Source organism: Juglans regia, chromosome 1, assembly GCF_001411555.2.
Source record: "Juglans regia cultivar Chandler chromosome 1, Walnut 2.0, whole genome shotgun sequence".
In the NCBI taxonomy this organism is placed as follows: Eukaryota; Viridiplantae; Streptophyta; class Magnoliopsida; order Fagales; family Juglandaceae; genus Juglans; species Juglans regia.
Window position 1 is genome coordinate 24,246,621 of NC_049901.1, and position 15,709 is coordinate 24,262,329.

Consider the following 15,709-nt stretch of genomic DNA (forward strand, 5'->3'; position numbering starts at 1 on the left):
TTCTCCATACACCCATTCTAGAGGTTCTGACTGCTGAGAATAACAATCATTTGCCTTGAAAAAATATATGGAGAAAGGCACCTCTCAAGGTTGCCTTTATTGTCTAGACCACTTCCTTTTTTGTTATTGATTGGTGCTGCAGGTAAAAAAAAAAGTGGTGAAATAGTGAATTACTCCTTCCTTGTGAGATTGCCAGGGCCTTGTGAAATGATTTGTTTAGCAAAGTTGAGATAGCATGACTTATGTTTGGGAAGGTGGTTGGCCTTTTAGCTAGTTGGAGAGGTTTGTGAAAAATGGCACCTATTTGTATTTTTGGTGAATATGGAGGGAGAGAAATGACTAGAACTTTGAGGACCAGGATTGCTCTCCAGAAGATTTTAAAAACTTTTTATTTAACTTATTTATGGGGCGGGGCGTCCGTTCTCTTGTATACTACCTGGGATTTGCCTATATTTAATGGTGCCAACCTAAATGATTCAAAATACTTAAAAAGAAAGGAAGAAAGCAAAAGATCCATATATTCATCTAGTCCCCATCCCCAAGCCACACCATTGGGTAACAATCGCTACTTTCAAGGAAACGGGAAAACTTCCAGGCTTTTGGATCCAAATATCAAGCAAGCATATAACCAGTTGAGTGAAAAAAACAAACGTGACATAGCAAACTAGAATCTTAATATCTATTCAATCAATCAAATACATTACATAATTATCTCAATACACCTCAAAATTCTATTATCGAGCAATCAACTGTATCCTAATCTATGAGATGCGTATCATAACACTCCAACTCCAACTGAAGGTGAAAAAGAGAAATGGAAAATATACGGAAAGAGAAAATAACTGAATTCCATGTGACCTCAATCCAATATGTAATGAAGACATACATGTTCTAAGCCACATAGAAATATAAAATTTTAGAAACAGAAGAAACTATTTTATACCACCAGGATTTGCAAGATTTCTCAAGGCATTGAAGAACAACATCCAGCATTTTTCACAGCTGATACATCATCTTTAGCGCCCACATTAATAGTCTGTCCTTTGGGCAAGGCTGTTGGGTCATCCCCAATGTCGAGAGCCTTCCTGCTGACTACACGATATATCTGAGTGAGCACTTCAGTGAAGGCATTTTCCACATTCAATGATTCCAGGGCAGAGGTTTCCATAAAAAATGTATTCTCTCTCTCGGCAAATGCTGTAGCATCCTCGGTTGAAACAGCACGCAAGTGACGTAAATCTGCCTTATTTCCTACAAGCATAATCACAATGTTGGAATCAGTGTGATCACGAAGCTCCTTTAACCACCTCTCCACGTTCTCAAAAGTGACATGTCTCGTGACATCATAGACAAGCAATGCACCAACAGCTCCGCGATAGTACGCACTTGTGATTGCACGGTATCTGTGGCAAAAAGAATATCCAATGAGAAAAGTTCTTTTCTAAAAAAGTAAAAACAAGTGATTCCCTCATAAAGTAGAGGAAGAGAAGGTCCATACTCAGTGAGTAAAATAACTTATGAAATTGACATACAAAAAAAAAAAAAATTTCACTTTTCTTCTCCAAGCCTTTCTTTCCTTCTTTAAAATTTGTTGCTGGAAGAAATTACTGCTAAAGATAGGGGGTTTCCGGAGTCAAATAAATAAAAATAGGCACTGCACAGCATATGAGAAACAGAACAGGCGAGTACAATCACTTCACAGCTATTCAGCTTAAAATTAGATGAGATCAACTGCCCACAAAAATTCTGGAAGCAAACGATATATATAAATAAATAGATAAAAACTTCGTCTATAGTTTTATGTCTTTGTTGTAAAAAATTCATCAACTGATCGTACTTGTCTGAAATTGCCTCTCATAACCATTAAAGATTTCGTTTCCATTCTAAACCATCCCTGCCCCCTTGATTCACAACATAGTTGAATAGATCCAACTCCAAACCAACCGAGAAAACATTGTAACAACCCAAGGAAACACAAACTTCATTTGGCTTGTACTCAAGAACTAGTCAATATTACAACTGGATGATACTTAGGCCTAGGCCTGGGGTATTACAATCTCCCCCTCCCCCCTCTTTCGTCGAGCCATTCTTCAAGTCCCACACTTCTGGTTGAGTGGCTCTGATATCATTAGTAAAAACCCAATGAAAACCCAAGCCGCATCTTGGCTATAGTACAAAAGTACTAGTCAATGTTAAAATTGAAACTCCTTGAAATCAATATAAAAGGCAAAAACTTAGTCCTCCTAAGCAAGTGGGATTCCATTCACCAACCTCTCACACTAACTTGGGGTATTACTTATGAAAACCTCTATAGATGTTCAATTCAACCATGAAAGTAGTTGTCAATTATCCTACTTCAAAAACCTCCCCTTTTGTCAAGTGTTGATGTCATAATCATCTTACACCTAATGAATTTATTATTTTTCACAAAAATGAAATAAAATCTTGCATACTGATGATCTTCAGTCCTTGGTCATAGGCAGACCAAGGACTAACTATAAACCTAAAAAATCCAAACCAAGAAAAATTATAATGTATAATTAACATTCGCTTCGCTTTAGAATGTGTGATCCCGACACTGCACAGGCAGCTGCTGATAACGATCCATTGTCTATATCCCTTTGACAAAACAAAAAAGTTTCCCCAACACTAAACGGGCATAACGATCCTTTGTGTATATCTCTTACACAAGGCCAAATTCTTTCCCACATTTCCTAAAACAACATTACAAAATGCAAAAAGGACTCATCTTTCCTGATTGAACGAAACCAGCATCGAAGATCCAAATTAGCAAACGAATCGAAAAGGAAATGGAAATAAAAACTTAATAGATAACCTTTACTCAATTCGTGACGAACTAAGAGCTTAAACAATCAGAAGCCATGAAAATTATAAACACCATTCGCTACCAAATAATCTCTCACACATTACCCATTTTCGAATCATCGAAGAACCGCCAAGCCCCACGTTCATTGCAAATTATCCAAGATCCAAATAATAATACCCAAAACCCGTGGAAAGAAAATCAGTAAATGAAAATTGGGGTTAACCTCTCTTGGCCGGCTGTGTCCCAAATCTGGGCCTTGATGACCTTGTCATCTACGTGAATGCTTCTGGTGGCAAATTCGACGCCGATGGTGGACTTGGACTCTAGGCTGAATTCGTTCTTTGTGAACCTGGAAAGCAGATTGGACTTGCCGACGCCGGAGTCACCTATTAGCACCACCTTGAATAGGTAGTCGTAGTCGTCCTCGGCTCTATACGCCCCCATTATATGTCTCTTTTCTTCTTTTTTTTCTCCGAGTTTTTGTTTGAAGTTCGAAGCTGGGAGATGAGGTTTAGGATTTGAAAAATTGGGATGTGGATTAAGCGGAAATACGGGGATCAGGAAACAACAGTTTTTGAATTCGGAATTCTTCCCACTTTAGAGAGAGAGAGAGAGAGAGAGGGAGAGCTATTCTACAATGTTAATACGGTTGAATCTATAAATTGGATATGATTTGTTTTGAATGCCTTCAAAAGCTTAATTTTTGAAATTTCAGAGATATCTGTTTCGTATGTTCCTATCCCCTCCTCCTTTTTCTTTTGCTCACAATTTTAAAATCTTCTCACCCACTTGAAATCTTTACATTAAAGCCCTAAGAATAGGAGTAGGCAATATTATGCTTTGTTTTAAATTTTATCATTCATCTCTTTTTTTATCATCTTTTCATCATTTCATGATGTGACATTAAATTATAGATTCATAAGTGAAATATAATAAATAGTCTTCAATCATATAATATCATATCATGAGATGATGACCGAATGATGAGAAAATAGATGATGAGTAGATTTTTTCTAATCGTATTTGTTGATGTGGCATATTTTGAATAATTTTATACATCAATCATTTAAATCAATAATCAGTTAAAATTTATCACACCAATATCAATATATGGTTAATAATAATTAATTAAAATGAAAAATAACATTATCATAAATCTACTAACTTTGCAAACTATGTTAATGCATTATTCTTTTTTACTTTCTCTATTATGATCAACAAACATCAATGTAAAAGGAACGGACTAGCTTGCATATGATTATGAGCAGAATGCCAAATTGTTGACTCTCTTTATGATAGGATGTTCTGTCATTTCTTTTCATAATAAATAAGTCCTATCCAATGCTAACATTGCTATAGTTTTTTAATCCAAAAATGCTTGCCCCGATCACTTCATCATAATAGGAAGGCAAAGTACTCAACCCCATGTGAGTACTAGGGATAGCTAAATTACTTACTAACTTAAAAAGCAATGTAAATGAGCATGAAACTCGCCAGCTCGGCGAGCATCGTGGAAAGGCAAAGTGGCGAGTACCATAGAGAATAAAAGTGTTCACTATCCAGGTGAGCATTATGGAGAATAAAAGTGATTGACATCTAAGCAGGCACAAGGGAGAGCAAAAGTGATTGCTATCAAGACAAGCACTTTTGCATCTAGGCGAGTACTACGGAGAACAAAAATTCTAACCGTCCCAGCCAGCACAACAATAGTAAAGACCCTGGAGTGCAAATGTGCTTGTCACCTAATTACCTCGGAGAGCAAAAATGTTCATCCCTAGCACTTTCATTGGATTAGCTAAAAGTTAAATTCAATAAGTATTTAGCTATTAAAGAGTAAAATATGCTCACATTGGATTAATCAAATTCCAAATATTTGGAATTTAGCTACAGTGACTTTCAAAAGTTTTTCCAAATTTGAAGGTTACTATACATACATCAAATACATATTTTATTAATTATTTCTCCCTCAATTTCTTTCTATCACATATTTTATCACAATTAATATATTAATTTGACTTAGTGATATATTAATTTAATAAGAACATGATTATTAATTAACATATAATAAGTAGAATAGTAAAATATGATAAAATTAAATAAATTAATAATTAAAAAAATTAAATATTTTTGAAATTATTAATTATTCATTACTATATAATGAATAAATTTATAATCTAATGTAGAGATTTGATGTGAATAATCAAAACCAAATTCATCTTATATTATTTTATTATTATATAATGAAAAAATAACTATTCCAATGTGGAGATTTATGTGAATGGAATAGTCAAAAGTTAAATTTCTTTTACATTTATCATAATTATCTTTTAACTTTGACTAATCCAATTAGAGTGCCCTAAGCGAGCATCATGAGATTAACTATGCTCTTTCCCAAGCGAGCACCCCCAAAAAGAAAAAATGCTTGTCACACATGTGAGTAGGGGTGTGCAAAATTTCGAAAATTCTGACTCCGTCCGACTTCCGCTCCGACTCCGACTCTGACTTCGTCGGAGTCATCGGAATTCGGAGTAGCTCCGAATATCTATTCGGAGTCGGAGTCGGAATCGGAGCTCCAAGAAGCTCCGATTCTGACTCCGAACATTTTTTTTACTGAACACTTGCGCTCGAGCGAGGTGTCGAGCGCAAGTCGAGCACACGTTGTATTGAACATTGGCTCGAGCGACATGTCGAGCGGAAGTCGAGCGAACCTCTCTGGAAGAGTTCTCTGCTCGAGCGACAGGTCGAGCGGAAGTCGAGCGAACCTCTCTGAAAGAGTTCCGCTCGAGCGCCACGTCGAGCGCACGTCGAGCTCCGATCTTATGTCGAAGCTCCTATAGGAGGTCGGAGCTCCGATAGGATGTCGGAGCTCCGACCTCCGATCGGAGTCGGACTCCGACTCCAGTTCGGAGTCGGAGTCGGAGCTCCAATTTGGTCCGAATCTTGTCGGAGTCGGAGGTCGGAAATGAACACTCCGACTCCGTCGGAGTCGGAGCCCAGCCCTACATGTGAGCACCAAGGGAGTAAAAATGCTCGCGACTAAGGCAAGCACACCCCCTCTTTCACCTCAAGCTCCTGCTATTCTATATAGTATTTTACTAATTTTCTTTTGACCGCAATTTTCCTGCCCATATATATTAATCAACCATAATCGATATTCTTTGCTCAATGGAATTTGAGCACTTCAATTTTCTATAAGCGTAGTTGTATCGTCATATTCCTTTATATTGGCATTATCTATCCAGAGTATGCCATGGCTACAGGAAATAATCACCATCTTCTGACTTGATTCGGTATAATATGTAATATCATCATGTAATATATAATATCTAATATGGTTATGCTTGTTTTGAATCTAGCTGTTTTCCTTTTAAAAATTAAAAATTTGAATAATATTACATACAGTTATAAAGTGTGCAAGTACCGTACAGTCGTTTTGAAAAAATGTAGAGTCTATTATTAAAAAAATTAATTTTTATTTTATGTGGGAGCCTCGTATTTATTTATTTTTTAAAATAATTGTACGACACTTACACACTCAAAACTATATTTATTATTTCTTTTTATGAAATATATATATATATAAACTAATATAACTTAATATGATAGGTTGAATCTATATCATAATTAAAAAAATATTTTATAATTTAATGTATCGTACCGAATAGCATTAATTTTTAAAGATGTTTCTGTTCATAAAGTACTTTTCTTTTGATTTTTTTTTTTTATTTCTCCTTTTATAATTCCCAAGGAAAATTTACATATGCAGGCAAAGGAGAATGATGTTAAGTTTTCAACGGTCATACCATTTGCCTGTCATTATCATTTTATAAGGTTGTCATTTGACAACATGAAGTGCATTTATAAAGGCAAATGACCACTTCAACGGGCCAATCTAGCCGTTGATGAATTCAAAGAGTGGATGGGGGGCGCCGTGAACTCTTCGTTGAATCAAATTGGAAAATCTAGAATGCCAGAAAGAACGCCACATAAACAAGTTAAAATATCAGAAACTTTGACAAGTACACCAAAAGTCAGCCTTTTACGCCCAGATGTGCTTTCCAATCACTTCACGTAATTATAATAAATTGAAATAGAGAAAAGAAGACATAATAATGAGATAAAAATTTTGTATTTTGTTTAAAAATTTAAAATATTATATTTTAAGATTTAAAAAATTTGAATTATTTATTATATTTTATATAAAAAATTAAAAAATTATAATGATGAGATAAAATAAGATGAGAATTTCATGTTTTATCTTGTGTCCCAAAGCAGCCAAGGGTCTCGTTTGGACAATGAGATAAGATGATTTTAAATTAATTGAATAAAATATTGTTAAAATATTATTTTTTAATATTATTATTATTTTGATATTTGAAAAAGTTGAATTATTTATTATATTTTATGTAAAAACTTGAAAAAATTATAATAATAAAATGAGATGAAATAATTTCTGTATCCAAACGATCCCTAATTATTCATCACATCCCAAAATATCCTCTCCAAGATATCTTTAAGCTTCTTATGCTACATGAGCCTTGGTTCTATCCAAAAAGTGCTGGTCCAATTGTTATATATATATATGAAAAATAATATTTATAGTTTTGAAATATATAGTTCTTACGAACTCTCTTTGAAAAAAAGTTGGGGCTACCATTAAAAAAAATAATGGTAGCCCCCTCAGGATTGTATATAGAATTATCCTATATATATATATATATATATATGCACAGTTAATAAGAGCAGGCAGTAGAACTGACCATATATGCATGTATGTGAAATTCAGAAAATAAATATATGCAAAAATAACAATTTGCATTGAAATATAAGCTTAGTTAAATTACAATTTAAACTTACAGAAAAACAGGTGGAGAGGGGTATGTGGAAGAAGAGAAGGAATGTGAATTCTGAAAGAATGAGAAGAATTAAGGAGGCGTTTGGATTCGCAAGTCATCTCAGCTCATCTCAACTCATCTCAACTCATCTCACTACTATTCATTACTATTCAGCAACTTTAACTCACAAATCTCACTACCATTCAAAACTCATCTCATTACTATTCACAATACATCTCAACTCATCTCAGCTCATCTAAAGTCATCTCAAGTCATCTTCAAATCCAAACGTCTCCGTCTGCCTTCCTTGAACCAAAGGTGCCCCTTTTATGGATGAAGGGGTCGCCTTTTACAATAATTGAAATAGTATACTAGAGCCCGTGAGTGAATAGTAATTGGGACTGTTCATTCATGTGAAAGTAAAATCATGATGTCTTCATATTGCTTTCTCATCGTGTCTTGCGTGAGCATCTCTTTTGACATAAAGCAATGGTCATCTTTGACAGAGGGTATTAGTCAGTCTGAGAGACGACAATCTTCTTTTTGTCTTATAGTGTTAGTGGATCATTCATCATCGGATAACTTTGGAGTATCTTCATAATCATGTTTGAAAATATTGTTGTAGGGATCAGTTACTGAAGCTTCGGATGATGCTTCTGATTTTTCTTCTTCAGAGTTATCTTTTTCCAAAGACTTCATTAACAAGTGAACTAAATCCTTTTTAGTAAGACTATCCAGAGTATCACTTTTCTTTTTAGTCTTTGAAGATTTATTATTCTTAGAGGAAACAGTTGCATTTCCCTTTTGTGAGGCAGATGGTGAAGCATGGGCCTGGATTTGAGGATATCCAGTTAAAATCAAAGAACCATAGTGATTGCTGGATAAATCTAGGGCAGTCTGCAGGAAGTCCCTTATCACATAGTCAATAATATCTTGGGTATAGGGGAACCTATACCACCATTTTGTAAAACAGTATCGAACCAGAATATCATCATTCCTTTTATAATTATATTTCATAATCCAAGGGATTTTATACCATTTGCATAAATGGAGGCAGTAAGGAAACTTAGCCATATGTCTGTCAATTTTGAGACAACAGCATTGGTGAAGCACTTGAATGCTCGTAAGAGCATATCAGGGAAGTTTTCAGGAATATGGCCAAATTGGTCCCACCATTTGAGAAACCAAAGGGAGAGTTTTCCTTTAAAATTTTTATCAAAATTAAAAAATTATGAATGATTCATATCAGGTACCTGGAATAGCATGAATCTGGATCAAGCATCAATGTAGTGATAATAATTATAAGAGATATCAGAATCAGCGAGTCTTTTTGAAGTAAAGGGGTTGGTGCCCTATTCTTATTCTGTGATGACTCGAAGAATATAAGCACCATGGTATATCAATTTTGATTTATCAATCTTGTCATAAATAGGCTTTATGACAATGGAATCAGTCTAGACTAAAACACTGGAGTAAAATTGGAGTGTTTTTGTAGAATTCTTTGGAATCCAGTAAAAGCCAGGGGAAAATAAGATTAAAAAATTTTGAAAGGATCTATGTACACAGACCGGTTAGGTTCTATGTAAAACAATTTGAAATGATAGAGTTTTCTGATATACTCAGTTTTGGATTTTGGAAGCAAATACTGAGTAGTAGGTTATGAAGCAATGGCTTTGGCATATGGATCATATGGAGTTGAAACAGTTGAAGCAAAAGAAGCAGGTTGAATTATTTTGCCAAGGGTAGTAAACCTATTGTCAGTTTCAACAGGTGAAACATGTTCATTCTTGATGAGTTTTCTATTAGGAATGGGGGTTGGAGCAGTTGTTTGCTTTTCTTTTCCTTTTTTCTTACTCATGGTTGGGTGTCTGCAAGAATTCACGAGTAAGAAAATCAGGGATAAAATTATTGGGTCCTTTAATATATAAATATCAAAATAAAATAAAAATACTTAAAATAGCTTGCCATCGTGCAAAAATATGTTTTGATGCAATATTTTCAACATCTTTTTCTAATACATACTTAGCACTTTTGCAATCAATTCTTAATAAGAATTTCTTATTAAGTAAATCACTTTAAAATTTAGAGATATATAGTAGTATAGATAAGATTTCTTTCTTAATAGTACTATAATTACTCTGTGCAGGATTCCAGACTCTAGAATGGAAGCGAACTATTTGTTCAGAAGAGTCTGGCAAAACAATTTATTTCAGAATGCCACCATAACTAATGTTAGAGGCATCTGTTTCAACGATTTTAAAAGAATCAGTAGTGGGAATGCCAATGCACGGAAGAGTTTTGACATGTGCCTTGAGTTGTTTAACAATGTTAGTGTGAACTTCTGACCAAGCAGGATGATTTTTCTGTAGTCGTTGAAATTAAGGACGATATTGTTTCCTCATATTTTGGTAGAATTCAGCAACATATTTAAGAGAACCAAGAAACCTTTGTAACTGATTTTTGTCAAGAATGACATTTGAGAATTTGTCAATAAATTCAATGGCCCAATTAATGGGTCTGATCTTGCTTTCAGAGATGTCATAACCAATGAATCTAATCTTGGTCTAAAACAATTTGATTTTCCTAGCTGAAACAACAATATCATTTAGTCTAATGATATCTAGAAACGAATTCAAATGTTTCCAGTGTTCATCAATAGACTTGGAGAATATGAGTATATCATCAATATAGACAATAGTGAAATGGGCGAATGAGTTAAAGATGTCATTCATGATGTTTTGGAATTCACTAGGGGCATTTTTTAGACCAAAAGACATCACATTCCACTTGTAGTGTCCAAAAGGACTATTGAAAGCAGTCTTATACCGGTATGATTCTTCTATCTGGATTTGCCAAAATCCTAACTTTAGGTCAAATTTTGAAAAGATAACAGCATCACTTAACCTATGAATCAAGTCATTTTTGTTGGGGATAGGGTACCTAATCCATTCTAAGATTTTGTTCAAAGGTTTATAATTAATAACTAGGTGAGGGGTTCCTCTCTCAATCTCAGCATTTTTTTTTAACATAAAAGATGCAAATGACCAATGAGACTTACTATGCCTAATTATATTTTTATTAAGCAGATTAGTAATTTCTTTTTTGCAAAATTCTAAAGTCTCACTATTCATTTGAATAGGTTGAGCTTTAGTTGGAATATCATTTTTATTAAAATTTTTGATATAAGGAAGAGTAAAAACATATTTCTTCCTATTCTAAAAAGTATTTGATAAATTAGAACAAACATCATAAATTAAACGTTTGTTAAAATCATCAATTTTGGATTAAAGTAAAGCACTAGATAATTGTTTTGAAACCTTTTTGTATTTGATTTCCTGCTGAAGGAAATTCAAATGTTTGATTTTTGCAGAAAACAGAGATTTCAGACTTTTATATGTATCAATTTCAAATCGTGAAACAAATTTAAATTTGACTTTTTGTCCAAAATGATCAGTAGTGATATCATCCTTCTTAGTCAAAAAAGGATATAAAGAAAAAATAAAAGGGATTCTCAAAATTACTTTATCAGACATATTTCTGACTAAAACATAGGAAATTTTTAAACATATATTATCTTGGCAAACATGAGCAGTATTAAGCTCATAATTGATCTTCATCTAAGATCCATATGCCGAGATTAATCGTTCAGTAGATTTTTCAAAATATTTACTAGATATTAATCTTTCTTGTATACAATTCATATCCAATCTGGAATCAATCATAGCAACAACTGAAAATTAAAATTCATGGCAAACAATAATAGTAACTCTTGAAAACCATTTGTGAGGAATAGTTTGAAGAATCAAACATATCTGATTATCAACATCCTTTTCTTTTTTGCTTGAATCAGAATCATTCATTTGCTCAGTATCATAAGGAATATCTTGATCAAGTTGTTTGTCAATTTTAAAACATAAACATTCTTGTTTTAAAATATCATTTTAAGATTTAAGATTATTAATCTCAAATTTGTGTTCAATGATTTCTTTTTTAATAAAATTAATTTCATGTTGTAGATCACTAGTAGAAACATCTTTGGGTTTTTTCTTTTGAAATCTTTCCAAAATGTCTTAAAACTAATTCGTTGCTTAAAAGTTTATGGTTCTTGACGAACCATGGTTTTCTTGAGTTTAAAAATATATTCTTTTTTAAGCTCAGGATTTGTGATTTGAGAAATCAAGATTAATAATAGATTTTCTTATTCTTCAGCCTTGGTTAAAACATTGATTGTTTTACTCAAGGATTTGTAACAATATTTATCACAATTGCAATCAAGCTTCATATCAGGAGAATCAATAGACTCAGTTTCTGATGATACTCTGAATCACTAGAACTAAACTCATGAATGTCCGATGATGAAGAAGATTCCGTTTCTAGGAGTCGAAACAATTCTTCTTGGTCATTGGCATCAATATTCAACTGATTAAGCTTCTTTTTAAGTTTGTTGGGCTTCTGAGGACATTTATTAACAAAATACCCAGATTTGCCACAATTATAACATTTTCCTTTTGAAAAATTCTTTTTCTTAGGAAAATATTTAGAAAAATATTTTTTAGAAGATTTTTTATAAAATTTATCACAGGATTTTCTCGTTGTCCCTCCATGAGATTTGGAATACTTTGTAAAATGTTTGTGCTTTCTTCTAAATGGAGCAATAGGAGGAAGACAAAATTATTCGCAAAAAGTTTCCATTTCATATTTGGCTTTCTTGATATTCTTCATCTGTTTATGAAGTATTCTTTGATCATTACACATACTAATACAAGTTTCTTAATTACACTGAAAATATCATCATATGTGTAATTTTTGTAATTAAGAAATCCCGAGATATCAGTAAGTTCTTCCTTAATTTTATGAGCAAATAAACGGGGTAGACCATCAATAAACTTTTCCTTCCAGTAAGGCTTATGACTATCGTCTCTAAGTATTACTCTAGAAATAAAAACATCTTGATACCATTTGTAATCAGACATTTGATTGTATCGTAAATTATTCAACTAATCACTAATACGATTAGTAATGTTGGAGAGAGTTCTAACAAAATGTTTAAGAATAGTGTAGATCAAAGTATTAACACCATCAGGATGTGACATCCCTATAGTGTTATAAAAAATAGGTAACCCTTCATCATTACGCTTAACAGCGTTCTGAATAGTTTCTTTAGCTTCATCAGTGAGGTGCTTATCTCACCAACGACGAAGTACTCCAGAAAAACCTCATGTTAAAATAATAACAATATCAAGTTGTCTGATATTTTTGTTAATATAAAAATTTGCAACTAAAGACATTTTACTCATGGTATTGAGAATTTCTTGTTCAGATAATTTATCAATATTCCATTCGTAAATTTTTTCAGCAGAATAAGAAGATTGAGTTTGAAAAACTTTTTCTTCAAATTGTAAATCAGGAGGAGTAGGTCTGGAATATCAGTTCTTCGTCAGACTCATTGGTTTGAGTTATTTTGAAGAAAATCTGGCTATCTTAGGTTTCAAATCAAAATCTTGAAAATTCTTTTCGAGAAGATCAATATCATTTGCAACAGATGAATCACTATCGGATGATTCTTCTGTAGTTTTAACAAGAATGACTTCTTTTTCGTTGCTGGTCAGAGCACTAGTAGAAGGTTATTTTTTCTTAAGATTAGCAAGCATTTGATCAATTTTATCAAGGGTCTTGGCCTGTGGGTTTAAGAAATCAATTTTAGGCCGACTTTGTGGTAAAATAATCAAAGGTTTTTCAATGATTTTGAAATTTTTCTTTGGCTGATCTTTAGGGAAAACCAAAGGATTTTCAATAGTTGTTGAAATAGGGACTAAAGCAAAAATAGGTTTTTCTGCTTCTTCTTCGATCATATCCAACTGTTGTCCGATAGTATGAAGAGCAAGATTTATAAAATTATTTAGTGAATAATCTTTATTGTTTCTTTCAAAATCTTGTCTTCTTTTAGATCTTTGAAACAGTTTCAGGGATCTTAAAAGGAGCAGCAGTTACTTCAGATCCTTTGTGCGAAACAAGGATTGCCTCCAAAGGCGACCAAAGTATGTGCCTTCTTTGACGAAATCATTTTTAACAACATTTAAACTATTTTTTGAAACATAATAGTTTTCAACAAAATCGAAGAAAAATAAGTGTCTTTGCAAGTCATTCATCTTTTCTTTCCATTTTCTTTTTAACACGTAGTTTTTTAGAAGTAGAAAAAGTAGCATGATAGAACTTTCACTTATCATGGTTTTCTTTTGAATTGTATTTGTTAACAAAAGCAACTAAACCAAACTCAAAAGGCCTATTCATCACAGTAAGGCTGTGATGAATAGGTGCAACATGAGTGATCATATCCGAAACTGTAGGAGATAAAGATGAAATATTTTCTTCTTTATCAGCTTCTTCCTTGACGGACTTATCCTTGGATGTTTCGACATCCTTGGTAGAATAATAAGTAGAAGTAACCTGAGAGGATGTTGAAATTCCTTTCAGTTTTAAATTAGGACTAACCGGCTGGGCTGTTTTGAATGAATCTTCCAGAAATTGTTTGAAATTTGATCTCTTCTTACTGGATTGTCAGAAACAGAACCAACAAAAGAAGATCTAGATCCAGCAAAATAATTTCTTCTTAAGCTAGGAGTTTAATCAAAACTAATTTTAACAGTTCCATCCAAATATTGTTGGATGTAGTCCAAAGTACAATCATCTAAATCAATTTTAATAGGAGGAACTTCATGTTCTAAAGTCTATTCATTGGGAAGAGAAATATCTTTCCAATAAACCATCTTTGGAACTTGAATGTTTGCATCTAGGGTAGAACTCTGGATCAAGAGAGTCTTTCCCGCAATTGATTTTGAAATAACTTTTGGATTTAAATTCGTTTTTAAAAGATGATAGTAAATTCGATAAACAAGAGCAAGTGGTTTGCTTCATTCTAACATGTCATAGCCAGATGTTAAAATATTCAATGTTAAAACTTTGACAATATTATTATCATCCAAAACAAGAGTTAAATCTGGAAAACAATCAAAATGAACTAGTCTTCCTAACAAAAAGGACTAAATCATCCCAAAAATACTAGTTTCAAACTTGTTGAATCTAGCATCTCGTAAACAAAGTAGAACAGATGCGTTGATGCCTTTCATTGTTAATGGTTTGACAGCAACTGGAACAAAACCAATATGCAAGTATTTGTAGCATTTTTTCAAAAAATCTTGGATCAAGACTTTAGTAAATAGGCAACATTTTTCTTGAGATTTTGAAATAGTATAGATTTGTTCAACTGTTCTAACATTAAAAGAAGTTTTAAAAATAGATTAAACCCTAGATGTTCAATAAATAGAGTTTGAATAAATTTTTGGAATATTCCATTGATTGAAATCACTTGGAGCAGTTTCTTCAAAAACACATTCTTCATTAACAATGTCAGGTGGAACCGACGACCTGGAACTAATAGTTGAATTAGATCTAAACATTCTACTCATTTTGTTCCCAATCAACACAATCCTTCACACTTCAGTGTCTAAAGCTAACATCCTTATCCCGACCCAACAACTTAACTACCCTCAATGCACTACACTCCGGGAAAGGGTCAAGGTACTTAGACGGACAATAAGGAGATAGACAAGACAAAGTAAGAATTCAGAGATTGAATTGAAAAGCAACAAAACAAATGAAATGAAGAGAAGTAATTCGATCTATCTGGAGCCTGTGGCTCTGAGATATATAGATATATATATATATATATATATATTATACATGAAAGCAACGAAAAATCCCACTCGTGGTTCCAGTGAATCACAGTTACTGTCATTATTTAGGACCGTAGCAGCAGTTTATACTTTATACATATGCAGAACCGGAAATGCAGCAAACTTATCATCCACAGACTACGGTAAATACCACAGTTTATGGTCAGCAGCAAAGGCACTTGACCAGAAAAGGACTGTCAATATATCACTAACAACTACAAAAAAACAAAGATGTGTGCTTTTCAAATGACAAACCAATTAACTTATAAAATATATAAATATATGTGTATATATATATATATATGACAAACCAA

General features: G+C 33.0%; 1 protein-coding gene across 1 annotated transcript; it reads right to left on the reverse strand.

The window, feature by feature from the left end:
- Window positions 1-657: 657 nt before the first annotated feature.
- LOC108993719 (ras-related protein RABA1f-like) lies at window positions 658-3,652 on the reverse strand. The gene is made up of 2 exons (XM_018968726.2): window positions 3,051-3,652; window positions 658-1,403 (listed from the first exon to the last, which is right to left on the reverse strand). Exons 1-2 carry the CDS (start codon window positions 3,269-3,271, stop codon window positions 965-967), a joined length of 660 nt encoding a protein of 219 aa, XP_018824271.1. The 5' UTR covers window positions 3,272-3,652; the 3' UTR covers window positions 658-964.
- Window positions 3,653-15,709: the final 12,057 nt, after the last annotated feature.

Coding starts and splice junctions, on each gene's coding strand:
- LOC108993719 (XM_018968726.2), bottom strand. CDS start 3,271: ATGGGGGCGTATAGAGCCGAGGACGACTACGACTACCTATTCAAGGTG. Junction 1,404..3,050: donor GACACAGCCGGCCAAGAGAG/GTTAACCCCAAT, acceptor TTTTTGCCACAG/ATACCGTGCAATCACAAGTG.